Source organism: Oncorhynchus masou, chromosome 9 (assembly GCF_036934945.1).
Source record: "Oncorhynchus masou masou isolate Uvic2021 chromosome 9, UVic_Omas_1.1, whole genome shotgun sequence".
Taxonomy (NCBI): Eukaryota; Metazoa; Chordata; class Actinopteri; order Salmoniformes; family Salmonidae; genus Oncorhynchus; species Oncorhynchus masou.
Window position 1 is genome coordinate 35820756 of NC_088220.1, and position 23082 is coordinate 35843837.

At 45.5% G+C, this 23082-nt stretch overlaps 1 protein-coding gene across 1 annotated transcript in view; it reads right to left on the bottom strand.

The window, feature by feature from the left end:
- afg2a (AFG2 AAA ATPase homolog A) overlaps positions 1–23082 on the bottom strand; it is a 119744-nt gene that overhangs the window by 86226 nt on the left and 10436 nt on the right. The window contains exons 11-15 of the mRNA XM_064973946.1: positions 15121–15275; positions 12285–12494; positions 9705–9758; positions 9243–9322; positions 6424–6550 (exon numbers count right to left, since the gene is read on the bottom strand). Of these exons, the coding sequence (XP_064830018.1) occupies positions 6424–6550; positions 9243–9322; positions 9705–9758; positions 12285–12494; positions 15121–15275 (626 nt within the window). The remainder of the gene's footprint in view (positions 1–6423; positions 6551–9242; positions 9323–9704; positions 9759–12284; positions 12495–15120; positions 15276–23082) is intronic.

A 23082-nucleotide genomic window follows, 5' to 3' on the forward strand; every position in this document is an offset into this window, starting at 1 on the left:
TTTGAGGGAAAATACATACATATTCGTTTTATTATTTAGAAATTAAAGTACTTTATGTATCTGGTCCCCCCCCATGTGAAGAAGTCATAAGTATTTGGACAAATGCACTTATAGTGTATCAAAGTAGCGTAAGGTTTTGTATTTGGTCCCATATTCCTTGCACGCAATGACTATATCAAGCTGTAAAACTGCACATTTCTTCTCTCCATGGGGAAATTTGTAGAATTGCCGCAAACTTGCTTTAAAATGGCTCCATTTTCTCTACAGCCCATGGCAAAATGTGTAGAATTGCACAAAAATAACTTTAAACCTTTAATATTTCTCCACCGTCAAGACGGGGACAACTAACCACCCCCCCCAAACAAATCTCACAATGATCCCAAAAGGCTAGATTTAGCTTGTGTTTTGCCCCAATATTAACTGAATGGCGAATGATGACTGAAGTCATTTTCTTTCTAAGTGAGTAGATAAGATATTTCTAAACACTTCTAAACGAATCCTGATAATGCCATGATTAAGAAAAATCATGAATTAATCATGAATGATGATGAGTGAGATGCTGTTCAGAGGCTACAACAAAACATGCTAACCACTCACCATTACCAATAACAGGGCAGGTTAGCATTTTTTGAGGAGTACCTTTGTGCCTCTGTATGCTTATCCATAATCATGGTAGCATCCACATTAATGTAAAAGTGTTCAGCTTCTACTTACAATAAAAACACATGATTCTCTATTCGGTTCCTATTGGGCAAAACATAATACCTAACACAGCCGAAACAAACCGCAAACGCATCCAACAAGTTTGTAGAGTTACACGCTTAGGGATATGGGACCAAATACAACACTTTTGACTACTTTAATACACTAAGTGAATTTGTCCAAATACTGTTGACTTCTTCAAATGGGGGAACTAGATACATAAAGTGTTTATTTCTAAATGGTAAAACAGAATAGAATAACCTCAAATAAAAGGTGACTGTCCAAATACATATGAAGGAGAGTGTAGTTAACCAGCAGTAAGATATATACAGCTCCAGAACACGGAAACATTACTCCCGCTCTGACAGCCAAATGGGCCTCGCAGTAGAGGCTTGGTTTGATTTAATTTCACTTACAATGGATAACTTAAATCTTGATGATAAATCTTGATGAAGATGAATGGGCTGATTGAGGATATACTTTGGGATACCGTTACCATCTCTCCGGCAGCGCCTCCAAATCGTCGCTCAGATAATAGCTCATTTGTTAGCTGCCCAAAAAGCACTAGCACTAACCTGTTCCGTTTATGAATGGACAGCAATACCCTCAGTCGCATGTTACCATACCCCGCTCCCATTTAAATCCCCCAAACTTACACCTAATCCACCTGTAAGCGCCTCTTAATGTGGTGTCGGGATCCCCCGGCCAGGGTGATCTATTCTGGGGGGGCTTTTGGAGAAACACAAAGGCAGTGTTATTAGGAGGTAGCCTCTCCCAGGTCCCCTGTTGGGCTGCTGTGGACCTGGATCTATGGCTGTATGATGGAGGTGAGGACTGATGAGTCATGCAGCTCCCAGCTCCCTGGCTGTTAGTGTGGGGAGCACCGGGAAGTTTAGGAAGAGTGGGGTCGTTTAGGTGTTTTTGTCTTTGCACGTCTCAAATGTGCAGTCAAATAAGGTCCCTGCACTCTTGAAAATACCAAGCCCAAACTTCCACTGCACTCCTGTGGCTTAAAGTGAAGTGAATTAAATGGGACAACAAGACGCTTTCTCTCCTATGCACAAATACACCAAATGCAAGAGAAGGAAAGGGTCGCTCAATGTTACCACAGTCTTAACACTAAATGCTACACCATTCTAACGTGCTCTCCACTCGTCCCCTCAAGACTTCACAGCAAAAGAAGTAGACCTTCACCTCAACATGTACCATGGTATATGTACTTTAAACCTAAAAACCTACACCTCAATGAGTACATTGATTTATACATTTCCCGTTACTCGACAAAGCTCCAATGAGAGAGCGGGGATGAGAAGAGAAGCTCTCCGGTGGGATTGTGGAGGGGTTTAGACACAGCATTTATGAGAATAAATGAGATTTCCTGAACTGAAAGCATTCCAAGGCCCTGGTGGTCTCTGCTCGCCAAGAGGCAAGACGACACACGCTGGAGATGTCTCCCTCACCCTCCCTCTCTCTCGCTCACCAAAACAGAGGAGCAGCCGGTGGAAGTGGAATGTGCGTATTAGTTCATTGTCATTTCGTATTTTGTATTATCTATGCATGCTCTGCTACTCCCAATGTGGAGAGCACATCATCAACCGCCTTTCAAGTTGAAAAGAAGCATGCAACGACCAGGGCTATGTTTAATACACTGCCACCGCATGAAAAGGAGCAAAAATGTGATGAATCGCATTAAATTGTCCTCATAATTATACATTTAAATCAGCGTAATTTGGTGCATGGCGTGATCAGAGTTTTTGGTATCCTGGCGGGGGCTTGACTGATGATGTCAGTTCTACTACAGTGAAAATACGCTGATTTGCTCGGGTTCTGTTGATTTGCTTGATGGTATTCTAAAACGTACACTGTGTAATCTGACACTAATACAGCCCTTGAAGTTTGATACTTGCCTGGGGATAAACCCCACCCCCACCCCTCTCCTCCCAGAGCTCATCCCTCCCCTGCTGGTATCCCGTTGCCTGGGCGCGCACACACACACACACACACACACACACACACACACACACACACACACACACGCAAAATCTCCCATTTGTTTTCGTTTGCCACTGAGCTACATCTGTAGCTGGTGTCTTTTCACGTAACTGATTTCGACAGGCGGTAGAGTGAGAATTGGGGTAAAATGCTGTATCATTTACCAGTAAACAGAGATACTAATACTTTGAAATAACATTGACAGCTAAGCTTTCAGAGAGACATCCTGTGCTGTGCAGCACCACCCTATTGAGAAGTGTACAGTCAGGAAAACAGTGAATGAACTCTAATCCTTTAAGACAGCACAAATAGAAATTCCATCATGGTTGGCTCACCTTGAGTGAGAGACAGAGACAGAGTGAGAGAGAGGCAGTGAGGCAGAGAAAGAGGGATAGAACAAGAAAGAGAAACAGATAGAAAAATAGGTAAAGCTCGGGGAAGATAAACCAAAACACAATAAAATATGGCCTGTTTTGACTGGAGGGCTTATTACCGTGCTCTTTTAGCTAATATTGATTTCTTGCCAGGTCAAGGTTGGGCCCAGGTAGGCTTCTGTTGGATGAGTGGCAACACAGGAGGAGTGCATCATTCAAACAGTGAGAGTCACCAATGACCAGGGTCTGCTAGGTGGATATAGTTGATAGTTCCCCATGTTGGAGTGAAGAGCCAAAGGAGACATATTTATAAAACGTGAGCATGTCAAAGGTCAATGAAGAGTTGAAGACACACTTTCACAACAGACTGTTCTTGTTTCAAAGACTAAATGCACTTCTGTCGCCCAAAACAATGGCACTTAAAAGCAAAGTCTATGATGGGATGTCTGGGAATGCCATCTGGTTGAATGGTGATTGGCGGTGTGGTAGGTTTCCAAGGCAAAACAAAATTGGCGTCAGCAGGCAACTCTGTGATACAATCCTTTTCACCGATACACCAAAGACTACAAGAAACTTTATTAAAAAGGTCAAGGCACATTTGTGGCTAAGGGCTTTTTATAGGCTTGGGAACCTGGAGCTAGAAATAAAGGCTCGTATTCACATATTTACAAACTGGCCCACAAATTACAGACTAGGGCAATTAGACTCTGATTACGATTAGAAATGTCCAACGTTGACCATTGGCTTGAAAAATACTGACAGATGTTCAGTGATCTCATGTTCTGCAGTCGTGTGTCTGTTTGCATATAAATATCAACAGCTCAAGTCCAGCTCCTCTAAAACATTAGCAAACACAAGGCATGACTAATGTTGAGATGTGGTGGTGTAGTTTTCAAATTAAAAACCTTTGCTTTTATTTCAGTTTTTTTTTGTTCCCCCTTAAAGACACTAGGAGACATGCAATTAGTTATGAACCCTTTTTTCCACCCTACGGTTATTAACAAAGTTCTGAGGAGAAAAGGTGAGAGGGGTCAGATTCCGTCATTTTGCAATCTTGTGTGGCAAATTTTAAATTACTGGGGGGAGGTAGTTTGGTCTATTTTGGAGGTTTAAACACTGCTCTTTGGGAAGCTGCAAGTATTAGGCCGCAGATTAAAACGCTTATAAGGACTCTTTCAAGATGCACAAGGGAGGCATACCAATTACCAATGGTGACATGCAGACTGTGTAAAAGTACAGTGTTCAGAGAAAACTAAATGTGTCTGAGGGCAGTATGTGTTGGGATTCCAACCTCGAGCATAACTTTGCAATCTCCTGCATGTGTGCCTTGATATTTGCACTCATAGGCCTTAGCCTTCGCTCTTGCCATCGTAGAATGCTAAATGTCATTGTGTAGAACAACCTAATAGCCAATGGAACCAGCAAAATGCTAACATGTTTAGAATAAAATATGTAAAACAAAAGTCCACAGGACTAATAGCTCGACATAATTGTTTATGGCGGAACAGTACCTGATGTGGCGCCATCTCCTGTTCAAAAAATAAACGACACAAGCCCTGTGTTGATTGGAGGGAGGGGATTATGAAAAGAAGCATGAAACACCACACATCTGTTATCCACAGACCTGATAAGAGCCCAGTCGGTAACTTCTGGTTAAAAACAAACTCCATCTGGCAGTAATCACATATACTGTAGCATTCCCACCTCCTGATAGAAGGGTGGAAGCTCGACACATATTATGTTAAATAAATAGGCTATTCAGTAGAACAACAAACCAACATTATCCTTCCTTCCTCAAGGACAAAGTGTGCACGTGTGTGTGAAGGGGTGGGTCGGGGGCTGTTTTAGATGGACAGCTGCTACAAAAACAGAGTGACAAGGCTAGGGGGCTCTTCTCCAAAGCAGGCTGGGTAAATAGAATAGTGCCACTCATCAATCGTCACACAGGAGACTCAAAATGGGTCAAAGGCGGGATGGGGCGATTGGTGCGATGCAATCGCTTGTTGAACTGTGGGAATTTTGTATGATTCTTTATCGGTATGAAATAGTGATAGTTATTTAACACACACAGGTTGTGTAAACAGTCTAAGCTGTATTTGTTGGAATTATTTGTGAGAGAAAGGCGAGCTCCCTTTCCACGGTGGAGCCAGTTCTAAAAGCTGGCTTAAGGAGGTAGATAAGTAGGAAGTAGACACTTGACTCGGTTAGTGGCTGAGAGACAAAAGCAGACCCACCCAAACTACATTATGCCCCATAAGTACATGCATACTCCCTGTCTCCCCCCCCACTCGGTCCATCAAACTAAGAAGTCCCTGTGCTCCATCAATCTGCCGACAATGTGCCTCATTGACACCCAAACATCCCATTAATCTTCATTTGTCTCATCATATCCTGCCATTCTCATGGAAATGGCCGCCTATTCCTGTGTGTTGACAGTTTGGGGGTGTTGGTGGTGGTGGTGTGTAAGTAGGGTGCCAGACCAAGGGAAGGGGGACCATAGAAAGTGCCGCTCCATTTGGCGGCTTGCGTTTCCCATCACGCCTAATGTGTTTTGCATTCAAATAGCACCCCCTACTACCCCCTTGGTAGGGGGGGGCAGGCTAATCTGATTTCTCAGCTGTCTGGGATCCCTGCTTCCTGACAGCAGTAGCAGGGTTGGCTTGGTGGGGCTGCTGAGGATGCCTGAGGTTTCTCATGCACCCCTCCCAGGGGCTCGAACCCCAACTGCACACAGAGCTTGGAGTGGCAGGCCAGGCAGTAGCAGGGGAGGAGGAAGGAAGGAAATGGTCTTCAGTTGCTAGGCAGGCCAGGGATGTGTCAATTCTCCACCAGTGGCCCTGGAGGAGACTTCCAGCTGTTCAGCTGTCCATAAGGAAGCACTATGAGGGTTTATCCCACCATGGGGTCTCAACAGCCACCTGGCAAAGGGGGAGCAGGAGGAAGTTCCCCCTCGGCACTGGACTAAAGGATATCTTCAGTTTTAAGTTTTCCCTCTCCTAATCACTTACTTTCTGATAAGAGCAGAGAGACAATTACATTTCAGAAAGCAGAGTATGTTCATAAGCAGCAAGTGCATACATAAATGGAGGAGAGAGGAAGACGGAAAAGTGGGAGACGAGGGAAGGCTACAGAGAGCGAGAATGAGATAGAGCAAGCTGTAAAAGCCTATAGTGCCTGTGAAGAGCCAGGCCCTTTTTCCTGGGTGTGTTTTGACAGGGCCCAGGCTCTGTCTTTGATCAGCACTCATGAAGTTTCATTAAGAGATAGATGGAGGATAAGGAGGATGGGAAGCAGAAAGAAAGAGAGAGAGAGAGAGAGGGGGAGGGAGAGAGAGCAGGAACTCTGCTGGATCTACCTTATCTATCATGTCGGGACGGTTGGTGGCGGCCAGCACGGTGACGTCCCTGAGTTGCTCGATGCCGTCCATCTCTGTCAGGAGCTGGGCCAGGACCCGGTCCCCTACGCCACCAGACCCCGAGGAGCTGAGAGAGCGAAGGGGGAGTACAAATGGAGAGGTGGGTGGGGGGTGACAGGGGGAGGAGAGAAGGGAGATATGAAAAGATCTTTAACCAAAAATGTGTTGTCATGTCCCAGTCCCTGCACTGAGAAATATAGTAAGGTGTTTATTTTCCATAGCACAGTGTAGTGTCTTCCCCTCCAGTTTCTGCTCCCCACCTCTGTCAGACACACACGCACACACACTCTCTCTGTCGCTGTTCACAGGGCCGGCGGAAGTGCCACACGTCATTACCACAGACAAGGCCTCAGAGGAACACAAAAGAGACCTGTCACTGTGTTATGACCCTGGGAGGAAGAGAAAAAAAGGCCTTGCGACTCAGAGAGAAATCTGCCATGCTGCTTCCACCTTTCTCTTTCATTCTCTATGGACCCAATGCCTCCCTTCTTTTCCCCCTCTCCCCTTTCTCTTTATGCGCCTGTCTCCAATGGTCTCTCGGCCTCTCTATCTTCTTTTCTCTGTCTCAGAGAACTCATTCCGACAGATGCCCCTGCATCAAGCAAATTTGAAAGGCAGGGGTCAAAGAATTGTATAAAATCCGGTCAATTCGGGGATGCAGTTAAATTAGAAAATCTCTAGTGTAAGTGGGGCATTTTGTCAGGTCGAATACCATATCCAGTCCAGTCCTGAGTTGACTTAAGTTGACCCCCGAGCTGATATATACAGTTGATGTCGGAAGTTTACATACACTTAGGTTGGAGTCATTAAAACTTGTTTTTCAACCACTCCACAAATTTCTTGTTAACAAACTATAGTTTTGGAAAGTCGGTTAGGACTTCTACTTTGTGCATGACAAGTAATTTTTCCAACGATTGTTTACAGACAGATTATTGCACTTATAATTCACTGTATCACAATTCCAGTGGGTCAGAAGTTTACATACACTAAGTTGACTGTGCCTTTAAACAGCTTGGAGAATTCCAGAAAATGATGTCATGGCTTTATAAGCTTCTGAGTCAATTGGAGGTGTACCTGTGGATGTATTTCAAGGCCTACCTTCAAACTCTTTGCTTGACATCATGGGAAAATCAAAAGAAATCAGCCAAGACCTCCACAAGTCTAGTTCATCCTTGGGAGCAATTTCCAAATGCCTGAAGGTACCATGTTCATCTGTACAAACAATAGTACGCAAGTATAAACACCATGGGACCACGCAGTCGTCATACCGCTCAGGAAAGAGACGCATTCTGTCTCCTAGAGATGAACGTACTTTGGTACGAAAAGTGCAAATTAATCCCAGAACAAAAGCAAAGGACCTTGTGAAGATGCTGGAGGAAACAGGTATAAAAGTATCTATATTCACAGTAAAACGAGTCCTATATTGACATAACCTGAAAGGCCGCTCAGCAAGGATGAAGCCACTGCGCCAAAACCGCCATAAAAAAGATAGACTACAATTTGCAACTGCACATGGGGACAAAGATCGTACTTTTTGTAGAAATGTCCTTTGGTCCGAGGAAACAAAAATAGAACTGTTTGGCCATAATGACCATCGTTACGTTTGGAGGAAAAAGGGGGAGGCTTGCAAGCCGAAGAACACCATCCCAACGGTGAAGCACAGGGGTGGCAGCATCATGTGGTGGGGGTGCTTTGCTGCAGGAGGGACTGGTGCAATTCACAAAATAGGTGACATCATGAGGAAGGACAATTAAGTGGATATATTGAAGCAACATCTCAAGACATCAGTCAGGAAGTTAAAGCTTGGTTGCAAATGGGTCTTCCAAATGGACAATGACCCAAAGCATACTTACAAAGTTGTGGTAAAATGGCTTTAAGGACAACAAAGTCAAGGTATTGGAGTGGCCATCACAAAGCCCTCACCTCAATCCTACATAAAATTTGTGGGCAGAACTGAAAAAGCGTGTGCGAGACACCGTTACACCAGCTCTGTCAGGAGGAATGGGCCCAAATTCACCCAACTTATTGTGGGACGCTTGTGGAAGGCTACCCGAAACGAAGGCTACCCCAAGTTAAACAATTTAAAGGCAATGCTATCAAATACTAATTTAGTGTATGTAAACTTCTGACCCACTGGGAATGTGATTAAAGAAATAAAAGCTATTATTCTGACATTTAACATTCTTAAAATATGGTGCTGATCCTAACTGACCTAAAACAGGGAATTTTTACTTGGATTAAATGTCAGGAATTGTGAAAAATTGAGTTAAAATGTATTTGGCTAAGGTGTATGTAAACTTCCGACTTGGGCTCTGTCCAATTAGGCTTGAGAGAAGGCCATGTTTGAACCATATCTGGAGTGGTCTTTTGTCTGGTCCTAAACCACTGACTTTCAGTGGGGGTTTAATCGGGAAGTAAGCCTCATATTTAGCTTCCCCCATCTGCTGTGGCGTGCACAATGAAGCGCTTGTCTGCCGCGGCCTGTGTCCTCTCTCTGTCCGTTTTTTTCTTCTTCCTGAAGCCACAGATGTTCCCAGTGCCATCCCATTGAGGCGCCTCCGGACAGACTGGCTCTTCTGTTTGTCAGTGTGTACGTGCATGCTCGTGTGTGCATGCGGGTGTGCGTGCGCTAGTGAACTGTCTCCATGGGAACTCTACAGCCGGCTTTATCAGTGTAATTATTGTACAGACTTGGGGGGACTATAGACAGTCAGTCATTCAAAGAGTCATTGTTCTCATTTCTGAGAAGAAATACCTACCTTCCTCTTTCTCCAGCAAGAGCGTCAATCTCATCGAAGAACACAATGGAGGGTGCGACAGCTCTGGCCTTCCTAAACAACTGGTATTGACATATGCCAACATACATAGAGATACACGCATTAACATATAGTAGACCCCGATTCTGCATATACATTGTACTGTAGAACATGTGTCAAACTCATTCCACGGAGGGCCGAGTGTCCGTCGGTTTTTTCGCTCCACCCTTGTACTTGACTGATGAATTAAGGTCACTAATTAGTAAGAATCTCCCCTCATCTGGTTGTCTAGGTCTGAATTTAAAGGAAAAACCCAAAACCTGCGGACACTCGGCCCTCTGTGGAATGAGTTTGACACCTCTGCTGTAGAATATTAAATCAATTTATTTTAGATGTAAGTAGTCCACATATTCAGTGTATTGGGTGTACTGTATGACCGACAATGAAAGTTGGCCTGGTACTCACCTCTCTGACAGCTCTCTCAGACTCCCCTACATATTTACTCAGTAACTCTGGACCCTGAAAGAGACAGAGGGAAGTTGGTTCTCCTGTCCAGTGATTCATTATAGGACCAGGAGTGTTCCATACGAGGGGAAAACCTTGGACCGTAGTTATACAGTACAACAATTAATATCAATATAAAACACTAATGATACACCTAATAACACTGTTTACCTAACTACAAGCTAGACTCACCACTAATTTCTGACAGGAACACACCAAAACAACCATGAACAAACCACTGAGAAGTTATTATTAACAGCCCGCCAAGAAATCTTTCAGACATGAAAGGGATAGTTATTTAAGGGATAGAGGGGAAGGGGAAAAAAAAAAGAAAAAGAAAAACAATAATTGAGAAGGAAGGCAAAGAGGACCAAGGAGGTAGGGTAAGTAAAGCTGCTGTGGCCGCTCTGCACCCTCCATCCGAGGCAGATAAACATCCCCTCAGGCCGTCAGGACGCACTTCCTTCCCCTGCAATCCACCCTTTTCAACACCTCTGAGCTGGCAGGGACACAACACTTAAAACGGCAGCCCTTTTGTCTCCTCAGAACACAACAGCGTTGTGGAGACTGACTCATTTATCCCCAGGTCCTCTGTGGTGGTGTGGCCAGGCCGGGTCTGGGCTTGATAATGTATGAAGTGTGTTTATTTTACCAGCTAAAACAGCACATTTTAAAGTGTCCTTTTATTGCCCGCAGCACAAGATGCACCTGTGTAATGATCATGCTGTTTAAGTTAAATTAAGGTTAAATAAAATAAATAAATACAATAAACTTCTTGATATGTCACACCTGTCAGGTGGATTGGATAGATTAGCTTGGCAAAGATTGCTCGCTACCAGGGATGTGAACAAATTTGTTCACAATATTGGAGATAAATAAGGTGTTTGTGCATATGGAAACCAACACTTTACATGTTGTGTTTATATTTTTGTTTAGTGTAGGTACATTTCTATGTAGCTATGTATTAGATAAATGCCTCTATTGGCTCCCGTGTGGCGCAGGGGTCTAAGGCACTGTGTCTCAGTGCTAGAGGCGTCACTACAGACCCTGGTTCAATCCTGTATCACAACGGTCCGTGATTGGGAGTCCCATAGGGCGGAGCACAATTGGCCAAGCGTCTTCCAGCTTTGGCCGGGGTAGGCCGTCATTGTAAATAAGAATTTGCTCTTAACTGACTTGCCAAGTTAAATTAAGGTTAAATAAAAAAGATCGGTGTGTGTGAGACATGATAATGAAGTGTTAGGGTTTTACTGTACATGACAGAAGTAGTATAAAGTAAAGTAAAGCACGGATAATGTATCAGAGTCAAAGCTACCAACACACTAGGGGAAAGTACGTCATGATTTTGTAATTGTAAATGTACTAGCCTGGACTTTATTCCCAAACAAAATCTACGAGAAAAATAGCCCCTTTTGAGAGACTTTTACAGTCTTTCTGTCTTTACTTTCTAATATAACAGCCTATCCACCATTACCACTGACCCCCTCTAAATCAGGCTGGCTGACAGCTTCTGTCACGACCCCATTGCACCCGGCAACAGCTTCCAAAATAAGCGCCAATCAACGATTGCTGAGCTGATCAATCAATCTCCATCAAAGAGGCCTGGACAGAGCAGGGCGAGGGGTAGGGAGAAGGAAGGTGTAGGGGCGAGTGTTGAATTGGGGTGGAGGGAGAGGGGGGTAGAGAGGATGGGGTGATGATTGAAGAGGACAAAGACAGGGTCGGAGGGGTCAAGTGAGGAGGCCTATAGGTCTGCCTCCTAGGAAGCCAGAGAGTCTGAGGTCCTTGAGAGAATCAGGGACATATCCCTTTGTTTTTTAACTGGGTTAAAGCCAAGGGAATGGCTGCTGGTATATGTAAATAGGCATGGCTAAGTATTTCTCCCCAATTTTGTGATTACGATCTTGTCTCATTGCTGCAACTCCCCAACGGGTTCGGGAGAGGCAAAAGTCGAGTCAAGCGTCCCCCGAAACATGACCTGCCAAGCTGCGCTTCTCAACACACACTTGCTTAACCTGGAAGCCAGCTGCACCAATGTGTCGGAGGAAACACCGTTGAACTGATGACCGAGGCAGCTTGCATGTGCCCGGCCCGCCACAAGGAGTCAGTAGAGCGCGATGAGCCGAGTAAAGCCCCCCGCCAAACCCTCCGCCAAACCCAGAAGACCTATGGGACTCCCGTTCACAGCCGGTTGTGACACAGCCTGGGATCCAACTCCGTTGCCTTAGACCGCTGCGACACTCGGGAGACCCGCAAAGTATTTTTGGGACAACAGAAAAATGTGGAGATAGTGTTACTAGCTATAGTTGTAGCATTAGTTACTTAATGTTGTGGAAACGACAAAGGTCCATGCTAGGTCAGCCATAACTAAAGGAACTGTGCTTAAAGGCGATGCAACTGCAAAACTGATGCATTACAAAAGTATGCATTACAGGGTTGGGATTTATGGAAGCTTGTAGGTGTAAAAAGGACACCTCCCTGCCCATACATTGACCATTTGGAGAGAATGCAGGCAACAATCCAATGTTAAATGAACATCACCTTGATGGCGAGAAAGTTGAGTCCGCTCTCATTGGCCAGAGCCTTGGCGATCATGGTCTTGGAGCAGCCTGGGGGCCCGTAGAGGAGCACCCCTTTAGGGGGCTGGATGCCCATGCGGGTGAAGGCTTCAGGGTGCCTGAGGGGCCACTCCACCGCCTGCTTCAGTTTCAGCTTCACCTGCTCCATGCCTCCAACGTCCGACCAGCGAACCTGCAAGGGAAACAGTCAGCAAGGGAAACAGTCTACAAGGGAGAGTCTTTCCAAGTCAAAGGTAACATCCTTATTATGGCAAGAAAGTTGTGGGTTCTGTGTGCAGTGTTTATTTCTCTCTACAGCTGTAATTAATCAATCAATCACTGAAATACTGTTTGTATTTTTGCTCTGGGCAAATGATTTGGAATAATACAGTACAAGAACTAGTTGAGATACACGACAGGAAAAGCATTGGGCCAGATCTGGGCGGAGAGTGACTCAGCAGACAACACAGAGAGTCGGACAGCAGCTGCCACTTTGACGGATGATGGGCAGAGGCGCTGGACTCCAGGGAGATAAAACCGATAAGGAGAGCAGGGGTTGGACAGAGCAATAAGGAGAGCAGGGGTTGGACAGAGCAATAAGGAGAGCAGGGGTTGGACAGAGCAATAAGGAGAGCAGGGGTTGGACAGAGCAATAAGGAGAGCAGGGGTTGGACAGAGCAATAAGAAGAACAGGGGTTGGACAGAGCAATAAGGAGAGCAGGGATTGGACAGAGCAATAAGGAGAGCAGGGGTTGGACAGAGCAATAAGGAGAGCAGGGGTTGGACAGAGCAATAAGGAGAGCAGGGGTTGGACAGAGCAATAAGGAGAGCAGGGGTTGGACAGAGCAATAAGGAGAGCAGGGGTTGGACAGAGCAATAAGGAGAGCAGGGGTTGGACAGAGCAATAAGGAGAGCAGGGGTTGGACAGAGCAATAAGGAGAGCAGGGGTTGGACAGAGCAATAAGGAGAGCAGGGGTTGGACAGAGCAATAAGCCACCCTTTCCTCCCCCTTTCATGACATCAGCATGACTTTTCCTCTCTCGCTCTCCTTCTCACCATCTCTCTCCTTCCATCTCCACCTCTCTCAACCTCCCTCTTTTCTCTGCCCGAAGTAACACATCCCAGGCCACCGGCGCCGTCTCCCGGGAACAGAGCACCCAATGGAAACTTGGCGTCTGGCCACATACTGTAAATACCACACGTTGAACAATTTATAGATAGATAGATAGATAGATAGATAGATAGATAGATAGATAGATAGATAGATAGATAGAGAGAGGATGGTGGGTGAGGAGAGAGAGAGAGATATAGATGGTGAAAGGGAGACTGGAAGAGAGCGTGGAAGGAGAGAGCAAGAGACAAGAGAAAGCGAGAGAAAGAGAGAGGCACAGCTTCCCCTTGCCAGAATCTATGGGGTGTAAATCAATCAGGCAGCTTCAGGTGCCTCTACCCTACCAGGTTAGCAGCAGATGTGCACAGCAAAGATTTATACCCCCTTTCTCCCCATGAACCTATTTTGTTGTGTTTCTGTTCAAGTTTTCTGCAGACAAAATGAACATGGCACTGGCCTGAATGACAGTAAAAAATATTTTTAAAAGCATAATTGAAAGGTGATTTTGTCACGAACACGGCGGATGTAGAATTAGAGGGTGCAGTTTGAGTCACACCTTGCTTCGTTGATTTTACTCCCCCTGCCTCTTTTTCTCTCTCCGAGAAACCCAGTCATTATCTTTTACTGTTGTTGTCTGAAGTTTACAAGGGGCCTCTTAGGGCCTGGGCTTTGATGGGGTTGCCTGGGATGTGGGACAGGAGGGCGGGTGCGACAGTAGTTGTGGTGGGTACTTCTCCAGACAAGAACTTGGAGAGGAGAGGAAGTCGAAGAAGGGGAACGGAGCTCTCGGCTGCAGCTGCCAGATCCAAACATTAAAAGGTCCGGTCGGCCTGAGAGAGAGAGGTGTGCTCTGCTCTTGCTCTCGCCAGGCCTGGCTCCACTGAAAGTTTCTTATATAAATGGATTAGAAACAAATGTTTTGCACTCATATGGATATAATCAAGTCGGAGCTCTGCGGCCGACCCTTCAGCTGCAGTGCACTGAGGGAAGGAAAAAAACTCAAGCCCATCTTTTGTTTCCAGGAACTGGCCGCAAGAACTGAATGTCTCGGGGTGAGCTCAGTGCAGAGGAGCATTAGGAGGAAGGAGAACGGACTTTTTTCTATTTTTTTCCCTCTCTCGCTCTCTGGCAGGAACCGATGTCGACCCGATCTGCTTCCAATTAGTGCTGGAGATGATGTTAGCCTCTTCCTGTCCGTTATGTCTTGCACATGCAAACTCCAAAACATCCTGGAGTCTCACCACTGTCCCCCCCCCCCCCCCACCCCCCCACACTGAGTGTGTGATTCATCTCCGTTTCAGGGAGGGCAGCAGTATGGCTGTGGGTCATTTCCATCCGACGCTTCCTCGGTTTGAACCCTCGGTGAAAACCGCATGTCAACAAAAGTAACTGGGGATCTGAAAGAATCTTCTCCGATGCACAAAATACTTAATGCCTCACTTGATTACTCACCATACTGTTGACATAACACATTGACTGGTAGTCCAATGAGTAATTAAGCGATTTGCGCTCCTGTGAAGATTTGTTGACGTTTCAGAACATGAGACTAGAAAACACTTTCCGTTGTGCCGGTGACATCAGCAGAGCTGTTGTTCCATCTTTGGTGGCACCCGATATATCAAATTACAGTTTGTATGCCGACCTCACATGCCGACAATTTTCATGCCGACCTTCAAAAGGAGTCCAAGGGACTATAATCCAGACATACCTTGGGGACATCGATGGCGACCTCCCTCATGGCACTTGGTTTGACCTCTGACATGGCCCACTGGAGGTCCTGGAGGGTGACCGTCACTGTCCCCATCAATTGGAGGTCTGATGGCTGGGAGCCACTCCCGAGAGCATGCCTCAATGCATGCAGCCCTGTAAAAAAGACCAGAATGATAAACTTATTTGTTAAACGTACAGGTTTTCAAAATGTCTAGGTTAGTTGACAATTTCCTGTAGGGTGATATTTTGGCGAATAGTGCATGGTGGGTAATAAGAGGTAGAACATTCTGATAAAAGAACATTGTCATGTTAGAGACGCTTTCGAAATGCAAAATTCACACAGGATGGACATTTTGCAAGTCTCAGATGAGTTGATGACGTGTACAGTTACTAGGAGGAAAGATGCCCCAAGCTGCAAAACAAGTCATGTTTTCTGAAAATCAATACTTTGTCATTCAGCAACACGCCATCGTCAAAATGTCAACAATAGGCTAAGCCTCACTCACTCCTCCTTTTTTCAAAAACGGCAGGCCATACAGTGATGGACAGTTTCCCATAAGTCCTTGGCAGCCGCTCCACGACTCCAAACACACACTTACTTTCACACAGTAGAACTTTCACCTCACCTCTCAGGCTCCTACATGTCGTGATGACGAATCCCTAACGAATGCCTAAATCTCCAAATGAACACTAGTTCCCTTCTCTCTTTCAATTCAACAGGGCACATTGGACACGCATAGCCAAGAAGAAAAGCTGCAGAGGAACTGTAATTGACGCGTTGTGTTTGAGATTAACTCTCTTGTGACTAGTGGCGATTCTGTTACCGGCCGAGTATTAAAAAGGACAACGGTACAAATAACTTCATCTGTGCATTAATATTGGTGTTGGATTTTGAGTTCGTGTTGGGCCTTGCAGAGCAGGGCCACAAAAAGAGTGAGCCACGGAGAGAAATAGGCCCGTGTACAATCAGCATTCCAAGGGGCCCGGGGTGATGATAGCTCATGAATAGGCCACATCGGCGCTGGTGACGGGACAGGGAGCACGCTAGAAGGCGTATCCACAGGAGGAAGGGAACAAGAATAGGGATTACGGCCTACATCAGTATCACCGACAGGGAAGGATTAGAACAAGGATAAAGCCTTGTTTTCCAAGAGTGTTTCTCTTGGAATACTAAGGCATTAGAATTCTGAATTGAATTTTCTTAAAGATGGTTTCGGGAAAAAAAGAGAAAAAAATCCTCACAGTGAGTGTTTAATTACAAAGGAGAAATTGGGCTTCCTGTGGGTTGTGGCATATTTGTCATGTGTAATTTGTCTTAAACAGTCTGTCAAATACATCATACAAAAGGAAATAGATAAATCTCTGAGACTAGATAAACATGTCACGTCTCCAGTCAATAAAAGATAAGTCAAATTATGTGTAAGGATCAAGGGCAAAGACAATTCTGAATAAGGCTGGTTGAACTCTGTGCAATAGATAGTAGATACAAATATGAACAGGAAAATCCTGAATGAAAAGCTGCTGCTAGGAGTAAATCAGCCTCATTAAAGAACCCTTCCGCATGACATTGCAGAAAAACCTGCACTCGACTAGAATAGCCACCGCTCATATCCAGTTGTATAGATTCAAGCCATGCATGTAGGATAACAGGCATTTGATGAACAAATGATACAGTGGCTGAGCGCATGATTACCGAAGGCTTCCTCCTCTCCTCCGAGCTGGGGCCAGGGACTGGGGGGGGGGGGGCTGTGGGCCAGGGCAGACAAGAGGGGATTTACGATCAGACAAGACTGCATCCTGTTTATATTTTCCAGGATTTGAGAAGACTGAAAAAAGGGACAGAGGAAAAAAAGAAAAGCACAATGTGGAGAGAGAGAGCGAGCGAGCGTCCGTGAGCGGATCAGGCCAAGGTCAGTGTGTTCTAGGGTCCTGGGCTCTGCTCTCGCTGTGTCCCGTCTCCTCTCCCCAGAGTCCCCCACCACATCACATCAATCCCGCATGAACTGGCCCTGCCCGATGACATGGCCATCTCTTCTCCATTCAAATCTCCAGGGCTCTTCAACTAGCAGTACAAAAACATCTGCCTCAGCCTGGAGCCTGAGACCATGCACAGGGTAGGAAGGAGGGGAGGGGGCAAGAATATTTTTCCGGGGAGAGGGGGGGGGGAACAGGGGCTACCACATGTGCTATCAGAGGGACTCTTTACTCCTCCTCCTCTTCTCCACTGCTCAGCCTCCTCATCGCATTAAGAGGGATAGAGGGATGTTCAAAGGGTAATGGAGGTTAGGGCTTGGTTCTGGTTCGTCAGGCAACGTCTACTTCAGTGATGGGGGAGAAGAAAATCTACATAGTTAAACATCTGGATATTATTTTGGATTATATAATCGTATTGTTTTGACAATATTGCAATATTATTTTTGCGCTAGGTGGCTGTACCTTCATAGCTTGTTCTCCATCTTCTTTTTAAACAGGGAAACAATTTGTTTTCAGCACTTTTATTTCCCTGACTGAACAAAACTAGTTTTTCTCTCTTGTCCCTCTGCAGCAGACATATGGTGAGCAATATATTAGGACCATGGAATCCCAATAAAAATCACAGTATCGAATCGCATACATACAGAAATCGCGAGAATCGCAATACATGTAGCATCGGCAACCAAGTATTGTGATAATATCGTACCGTGAGGTCCCTGGGAATTCCCGGCCCTAGTCTATTTGCCTTTGAAAAAGAAGCCCACTTGACAGTCGGGCGACCGTGACAGCCTTCTTACGTGTTCCAGTGCATCGTAGTAAAAACGATGTTTGGCTGTGGTGCGTTAACCTGGAATTCTAGACAGAATAAGAAAGAAAAGTCTGCGTTCATAAGGCTGAAGAGCTCAAAAAAAAAGCCCCGAAATGCTGTCTTCCTGGATTGACAAACGTTTCGTCCAGCTTAAGGATCTTTCTCTAACCAATCGCTGGACACAAAACACTACAGTTGCTGAGGAATTAACCTACAGAACAAAAATTGACCTATAATGAAAGTCGGACCAACTCACGACCCATTGTCCGTATGAGCAACCGATGGGTGTCTACACAACCTAAGCAAATGCTTAGTTAGCAAGTACATTCATGAAGCAGATGAATGTAGTATCCAGCTTGGAATCTGGATAGCCCAAAGGCAAAAGGAAATGTAATTCAACAATGCGACTCCAGCATTTCCGCTTCGGGGATGATATCCCCTGGCTAGGCTTGGCTCGATCCGAGCACACATTTGGTTTAGTTATGAAAACATCCGATGCACTGTTAGAAGAGGAAAAAGGAGCGACACAACAAGGTTTAATCTGAACCTTATGTGGATTCTCTTTTTTTCTTACTTGTTCTTTCCCGAATGCTTCACATTTACCAGCAATCTGCGGGAAATTGAGAATGGGGTGCCCCTGGCTTTGGGAGGAAGAGACAAGGTGAAGGCAGGGGACTGTGGGCTGGTAAGAAGGGATGTTCCCAATTATCTGGCACCAAAACAGGCCCTCCCCGACTCGAGGCTCTTCTTCCGGGGCCACCTCCACCAGCCCGGATCTGTAAGGGAATGTGAGCCAAGTCTACAGACCAACATATCTAAGACACCGATGCATCCTACTATAACTACCTTCAAAAACGACTAGCTTGGATTCATTTGGGCAGTTTTACAACTTCGCTACAAAGACAGGCAGAGGACACTGAGGTAACTCTAGTCGAGGTAAAGTAAAAATTCCCCCTGACAAATTCATGGGCTTCTTATACAGCTCTATTGTCTTGATATGTCAACAACAACCGTGGGTAGGTCATTTATGGAACTCCATCTGTGGGTGTCCATCTGCACTCCTACAACACCTTCACGTCCCGTCCCGTCCCGGGGCACTTGTCAGCAGAGCTGTGTGGGTCTCGAGCGACGTTGTCCTCAAATGAATTGTGAAATACTTTTGGCTCTACACCATAATAAAAAAAACAGGAACGTTTTCATTACTCTGAGGGGCTTCCGGGACGCTCTTTGCACCTGTATTTACAATACCCAACATCTGTTCCAGCACTGAAAGACTACAATAATATGTGCTCTTAAACACACACACTGGGGAAAGGGAGGGAAGGAGCGCGCAAGCTGCCATTAATAAAGGTAAGGACCGAGGATAAATAGTACAAGGCGAACATTTCCGGATTTTATAAACAGAGCCGGCAAATAAACGTCACATACTGATCTGGCAATATTTATGTAGCCTGTCCTAAAATTCCAAAAGTGCCTTTAAAAGGACCGTGGAGTCGGGAAAAGTGCTTTATATGGAAGGCTTCCTCTGTAAACACACATCAAGCATTTACCACTGTTGATCTCATTCATGTCTCTGCAGCAAGATTTATGTCAAACAATACTCGCCTCATTTTTCCCTGACATTTTTTTTCCACTCATACTTGTGCAATAAAATAAATCGGCATTCCAAAAACTAAATCAAATCAAAGTTTAAGGTTTGGGCTCCCAAGTGGTGTAGTAGTCCAAGGCACTGCATTCTCAGTGCTAGAGACATCACTACAGACACCCTGGTTTGATTCAAGGCTGTATCACAACCGGCTGTGATTGGGAGTCCCATAGGGCAACGCAAAATTTGCCCAGCATCGTCCGGGTTTGGCCAGTGTAGGCCGTCACTGTAAATAAGAATTTGTTCTTAACTTTAACGAGCAAAGTCAGAAACCAGAATAAATAAATACATACATACACATACAGTGCCTTCGCAAAGTATTCAGACTCTTTGACTTTTTCCATATTTTGTTATGTTACAGCCTTATTCTAAAATTGATTAAAATGTTGTTTTTTTCTCCTCATCAATCTACACAAATTCCCCCACAATGACGAAGCAAAAACAGGTTTTAGAATTGTTTTGCTAATTTAGATATTTTTTAACTGAAATATCACATTTACATAAGTATTCAGACCCTTTACTCAGTACTTGTTGAAGCACCTTTGGCAGCGATAGCAGCATCGAGTCTTCTTAAGTATGACATTATAAGCTTGGCAAACCTGTATATAGGGAGTTTCTCCCAATCTTCAATGCAGATCCTCTCAAGCTCTGTCAGGTTGGATGGGGAGAGTTGCTGCACAGCCATTTTCAGGTCTCTCCAGAGATGTTCGATTGGAGTCCGGGCTCTGGCTGGGCCACTCAAGGACATTCACAGACTTGTCCGAAGCCACTCCTGCCCTGTCTGTGTGCTTAGGGTCATTGTCCTGTTGGAAGGTGAACCTTCGCCCCAGTCTGAGGTCCTGAGCACTCTGGAGCAGGTTTTCATCAAGGATCACTCTGTACTTTGCTCCGTTCATCTTTGCCTCGATCCTGACTAGTCTCCCAGTCCCTGCTGCTGAAAAATATCTGCACAGCATGATGCTGCCACCACCATGCTTCACGGTTGGGATGGTGTTCTTCAGCTTGCAAGCCCCCCCCCTTTTTCCTCCAAACATAACGATGGTCATTATGACCAAACAGTTCTATTTTTGTTTCATCAGACCAGAGGACATTTCTCTAAAAAGTACCATCTTTGTCCCCATGTGCAGTTGCAAACCATAGTCTGGCTTTTTTTATGGCGGTTTTGGAGCAGTGGTTTCGTCCTTGCTGAGCGGCCTTTCAGGATATGTCGATATAGGACTCATTTTACTGTGGATATAGATACCTTTGTACCTGCTTCCTCCAGCATCTTCACAAGGTCCTTGGAGAACTTTAAACGTTTTGTTTTTTTTGCTCTCTCTGCTCTCCTGTAATCCACAATCAGCTTTGTCGTTTTGTTGACATTGAGGGAGAGGTTATTTTCACTCTGCTAGGGCTCTCACCTCCTCCCTGTAGGCAGTTGGCCTATCCCTATTGTGTCATCAGCAAACTTGATGATTGAGTTGGAGATATGCATGGACATGCAGTCATTGGTGAACAGGGAGTACAGGATGGGACTGAGCCCACACCCCTGTGGGAAAGGGGGATACTTAACTGAAATGTGTCTTCCGCATTTAACCCAACCCCTCTGAATCAGAGAGGTGTGGGGAGCTGCCTTAATCGACATCCACATCTTTGGCACCTGGGGAACAGTGGGTTAACTGCCTTGCTCAGGGGCAGAATGACAGATATTTACCTTGTCAGCCCAGGGATTCGATCCAGCAACGTTTCGGTTACTGGCCCAACGCTCTAACCACGAGGTGGCCCTGTGTTGAGGATCATAGGGGCGGAGGTGTTGTTGCCTACCGTCACCACTTGATGTCGTCTCCTCAGCAAGTCCAGTACCCAGTTGCACATGAAGGCGTTCAGACCCAGGGCCCATGAGCTTAGTGATGAGCTTGGAGGGCACTACTGTGTTGAAAACTGAGCTGTAGTCGATGAAAAGCATTCTTACATCGGTATTTCTCTTGTCCAGGTGGGATAAGGCAGTGTGCAGTATAATGGCGATTGCGTCATCCGTGAATCTGTTGGGGTGATATGTGAATTGTAGTGGGTCTAAGGTGTCGGGCAAGATGGAGGTGATATGATCAATAATTAGCCACTCAAAGCACTTTATGATGACAAAAGTGAGTGCTACGGGGCACTAGTCATTTCGTTAGTTAACTTCACTTCACTTTCCTGGGTAAAGGAACAATGGCGGACATCTTGAAGCAAGTGGGGACAGACTGGGATATGGAGAGATTGATTATGTCAGTAAACACTCCAGCCAGCTGCTCTGCATATGCTCTGATGATGCGGCTTGGGATGCCATCTGGGCCGGGCAGCCTTGCAAGGGTTAACACACTTAAATGACTTACTCATGTCAGCCATGGAGAACGAGAGCCCACAATCATCGAGGCGGCTCGATGTTGTTTTACTCAAAGCGGGTGAAGGTGTTTAGATCCTCCAGGAGTGAGGTGTCGGTGACCGCGACGTGGCTGGCTTTCCCTTTGTAATCTGTGATTATCTGGAGTCTCTGCCACATACATCTTGTGTCTGAGCCGTTGAATTGCTACTCCACTTTGTTCCTGTATTGTCGTTTGACCTCTGATTGCCTTATGGAGGTCGTAGCTGGTATGTTTGTAAACCTTCATGGTCACAGTCACCTTGCCATGGTTAAATGTGGTGGTTCGTGCTTTCTGTTTAGCGTGAATACTGCCATCTATCCACGTCTTTTGGTTTGGATAAGTTCTAATCGTCACAGTGGGAACAACATCCACTATGCACTTCCTGATGAACCCAGTCAACGAGTCAGTGTATACATCGATACTATTCTGAGAGGCGACCCGGAACAGTTCCCAGTCCGCTTAATCAAAACAACCTTGAAGCATAGATTCCGATTGGTCAGACCAACATTGAACAATCCTTGCCACGGGAGCGTCATGTTTAAGATTTTGCCTATAGGTGGGGAGGAGCAGAATGGAGGCAGGGGATGGCCTTGTAGCCATCCCGGAAAGGAGAGTAGCAATGAACCAGGGTCTGTGTTGCGCGTGTAGCACAGGAGATGTGTTGCTAGAATTTCGGTAGCTTTTCCCTTAGATTTCCGGGAGGTAATACGGTCGGCATTTGATAGTGAGGTATTCCAGATCGGGAGAACAAAAAGACTTGAATTCTTAAATGTAACCACAATCACACCATGAGTTGTTAACCATGAAGCAAACCCCGTCGCCTTTCTTATTTCCATAGAGTTCTTTTTTCCTGTCCATGTGATGGATGGAGAACCCCGCTGGCTGAATGGACAGGGACAATATATCCCTGTAAAACTATGTTACAGTCCCCGATGTCTCTCTGGAAGGAGATCCTCGCCCTGAGCTCATCTACTTTATTGTCCAGGGACTGAGTGTTAGCGAATACTATACTCTGAAGCGATGGATGGTATGAACACTGCCCAAGTTTAACTAGGGCCCTACTCCTACATCTTATCCAGCATTTGCATTTCGGTGCAGCCCCCGGGATGAATAGAGCTGCTTCGGAAGTTCAAACAAAAGGATCCAGGT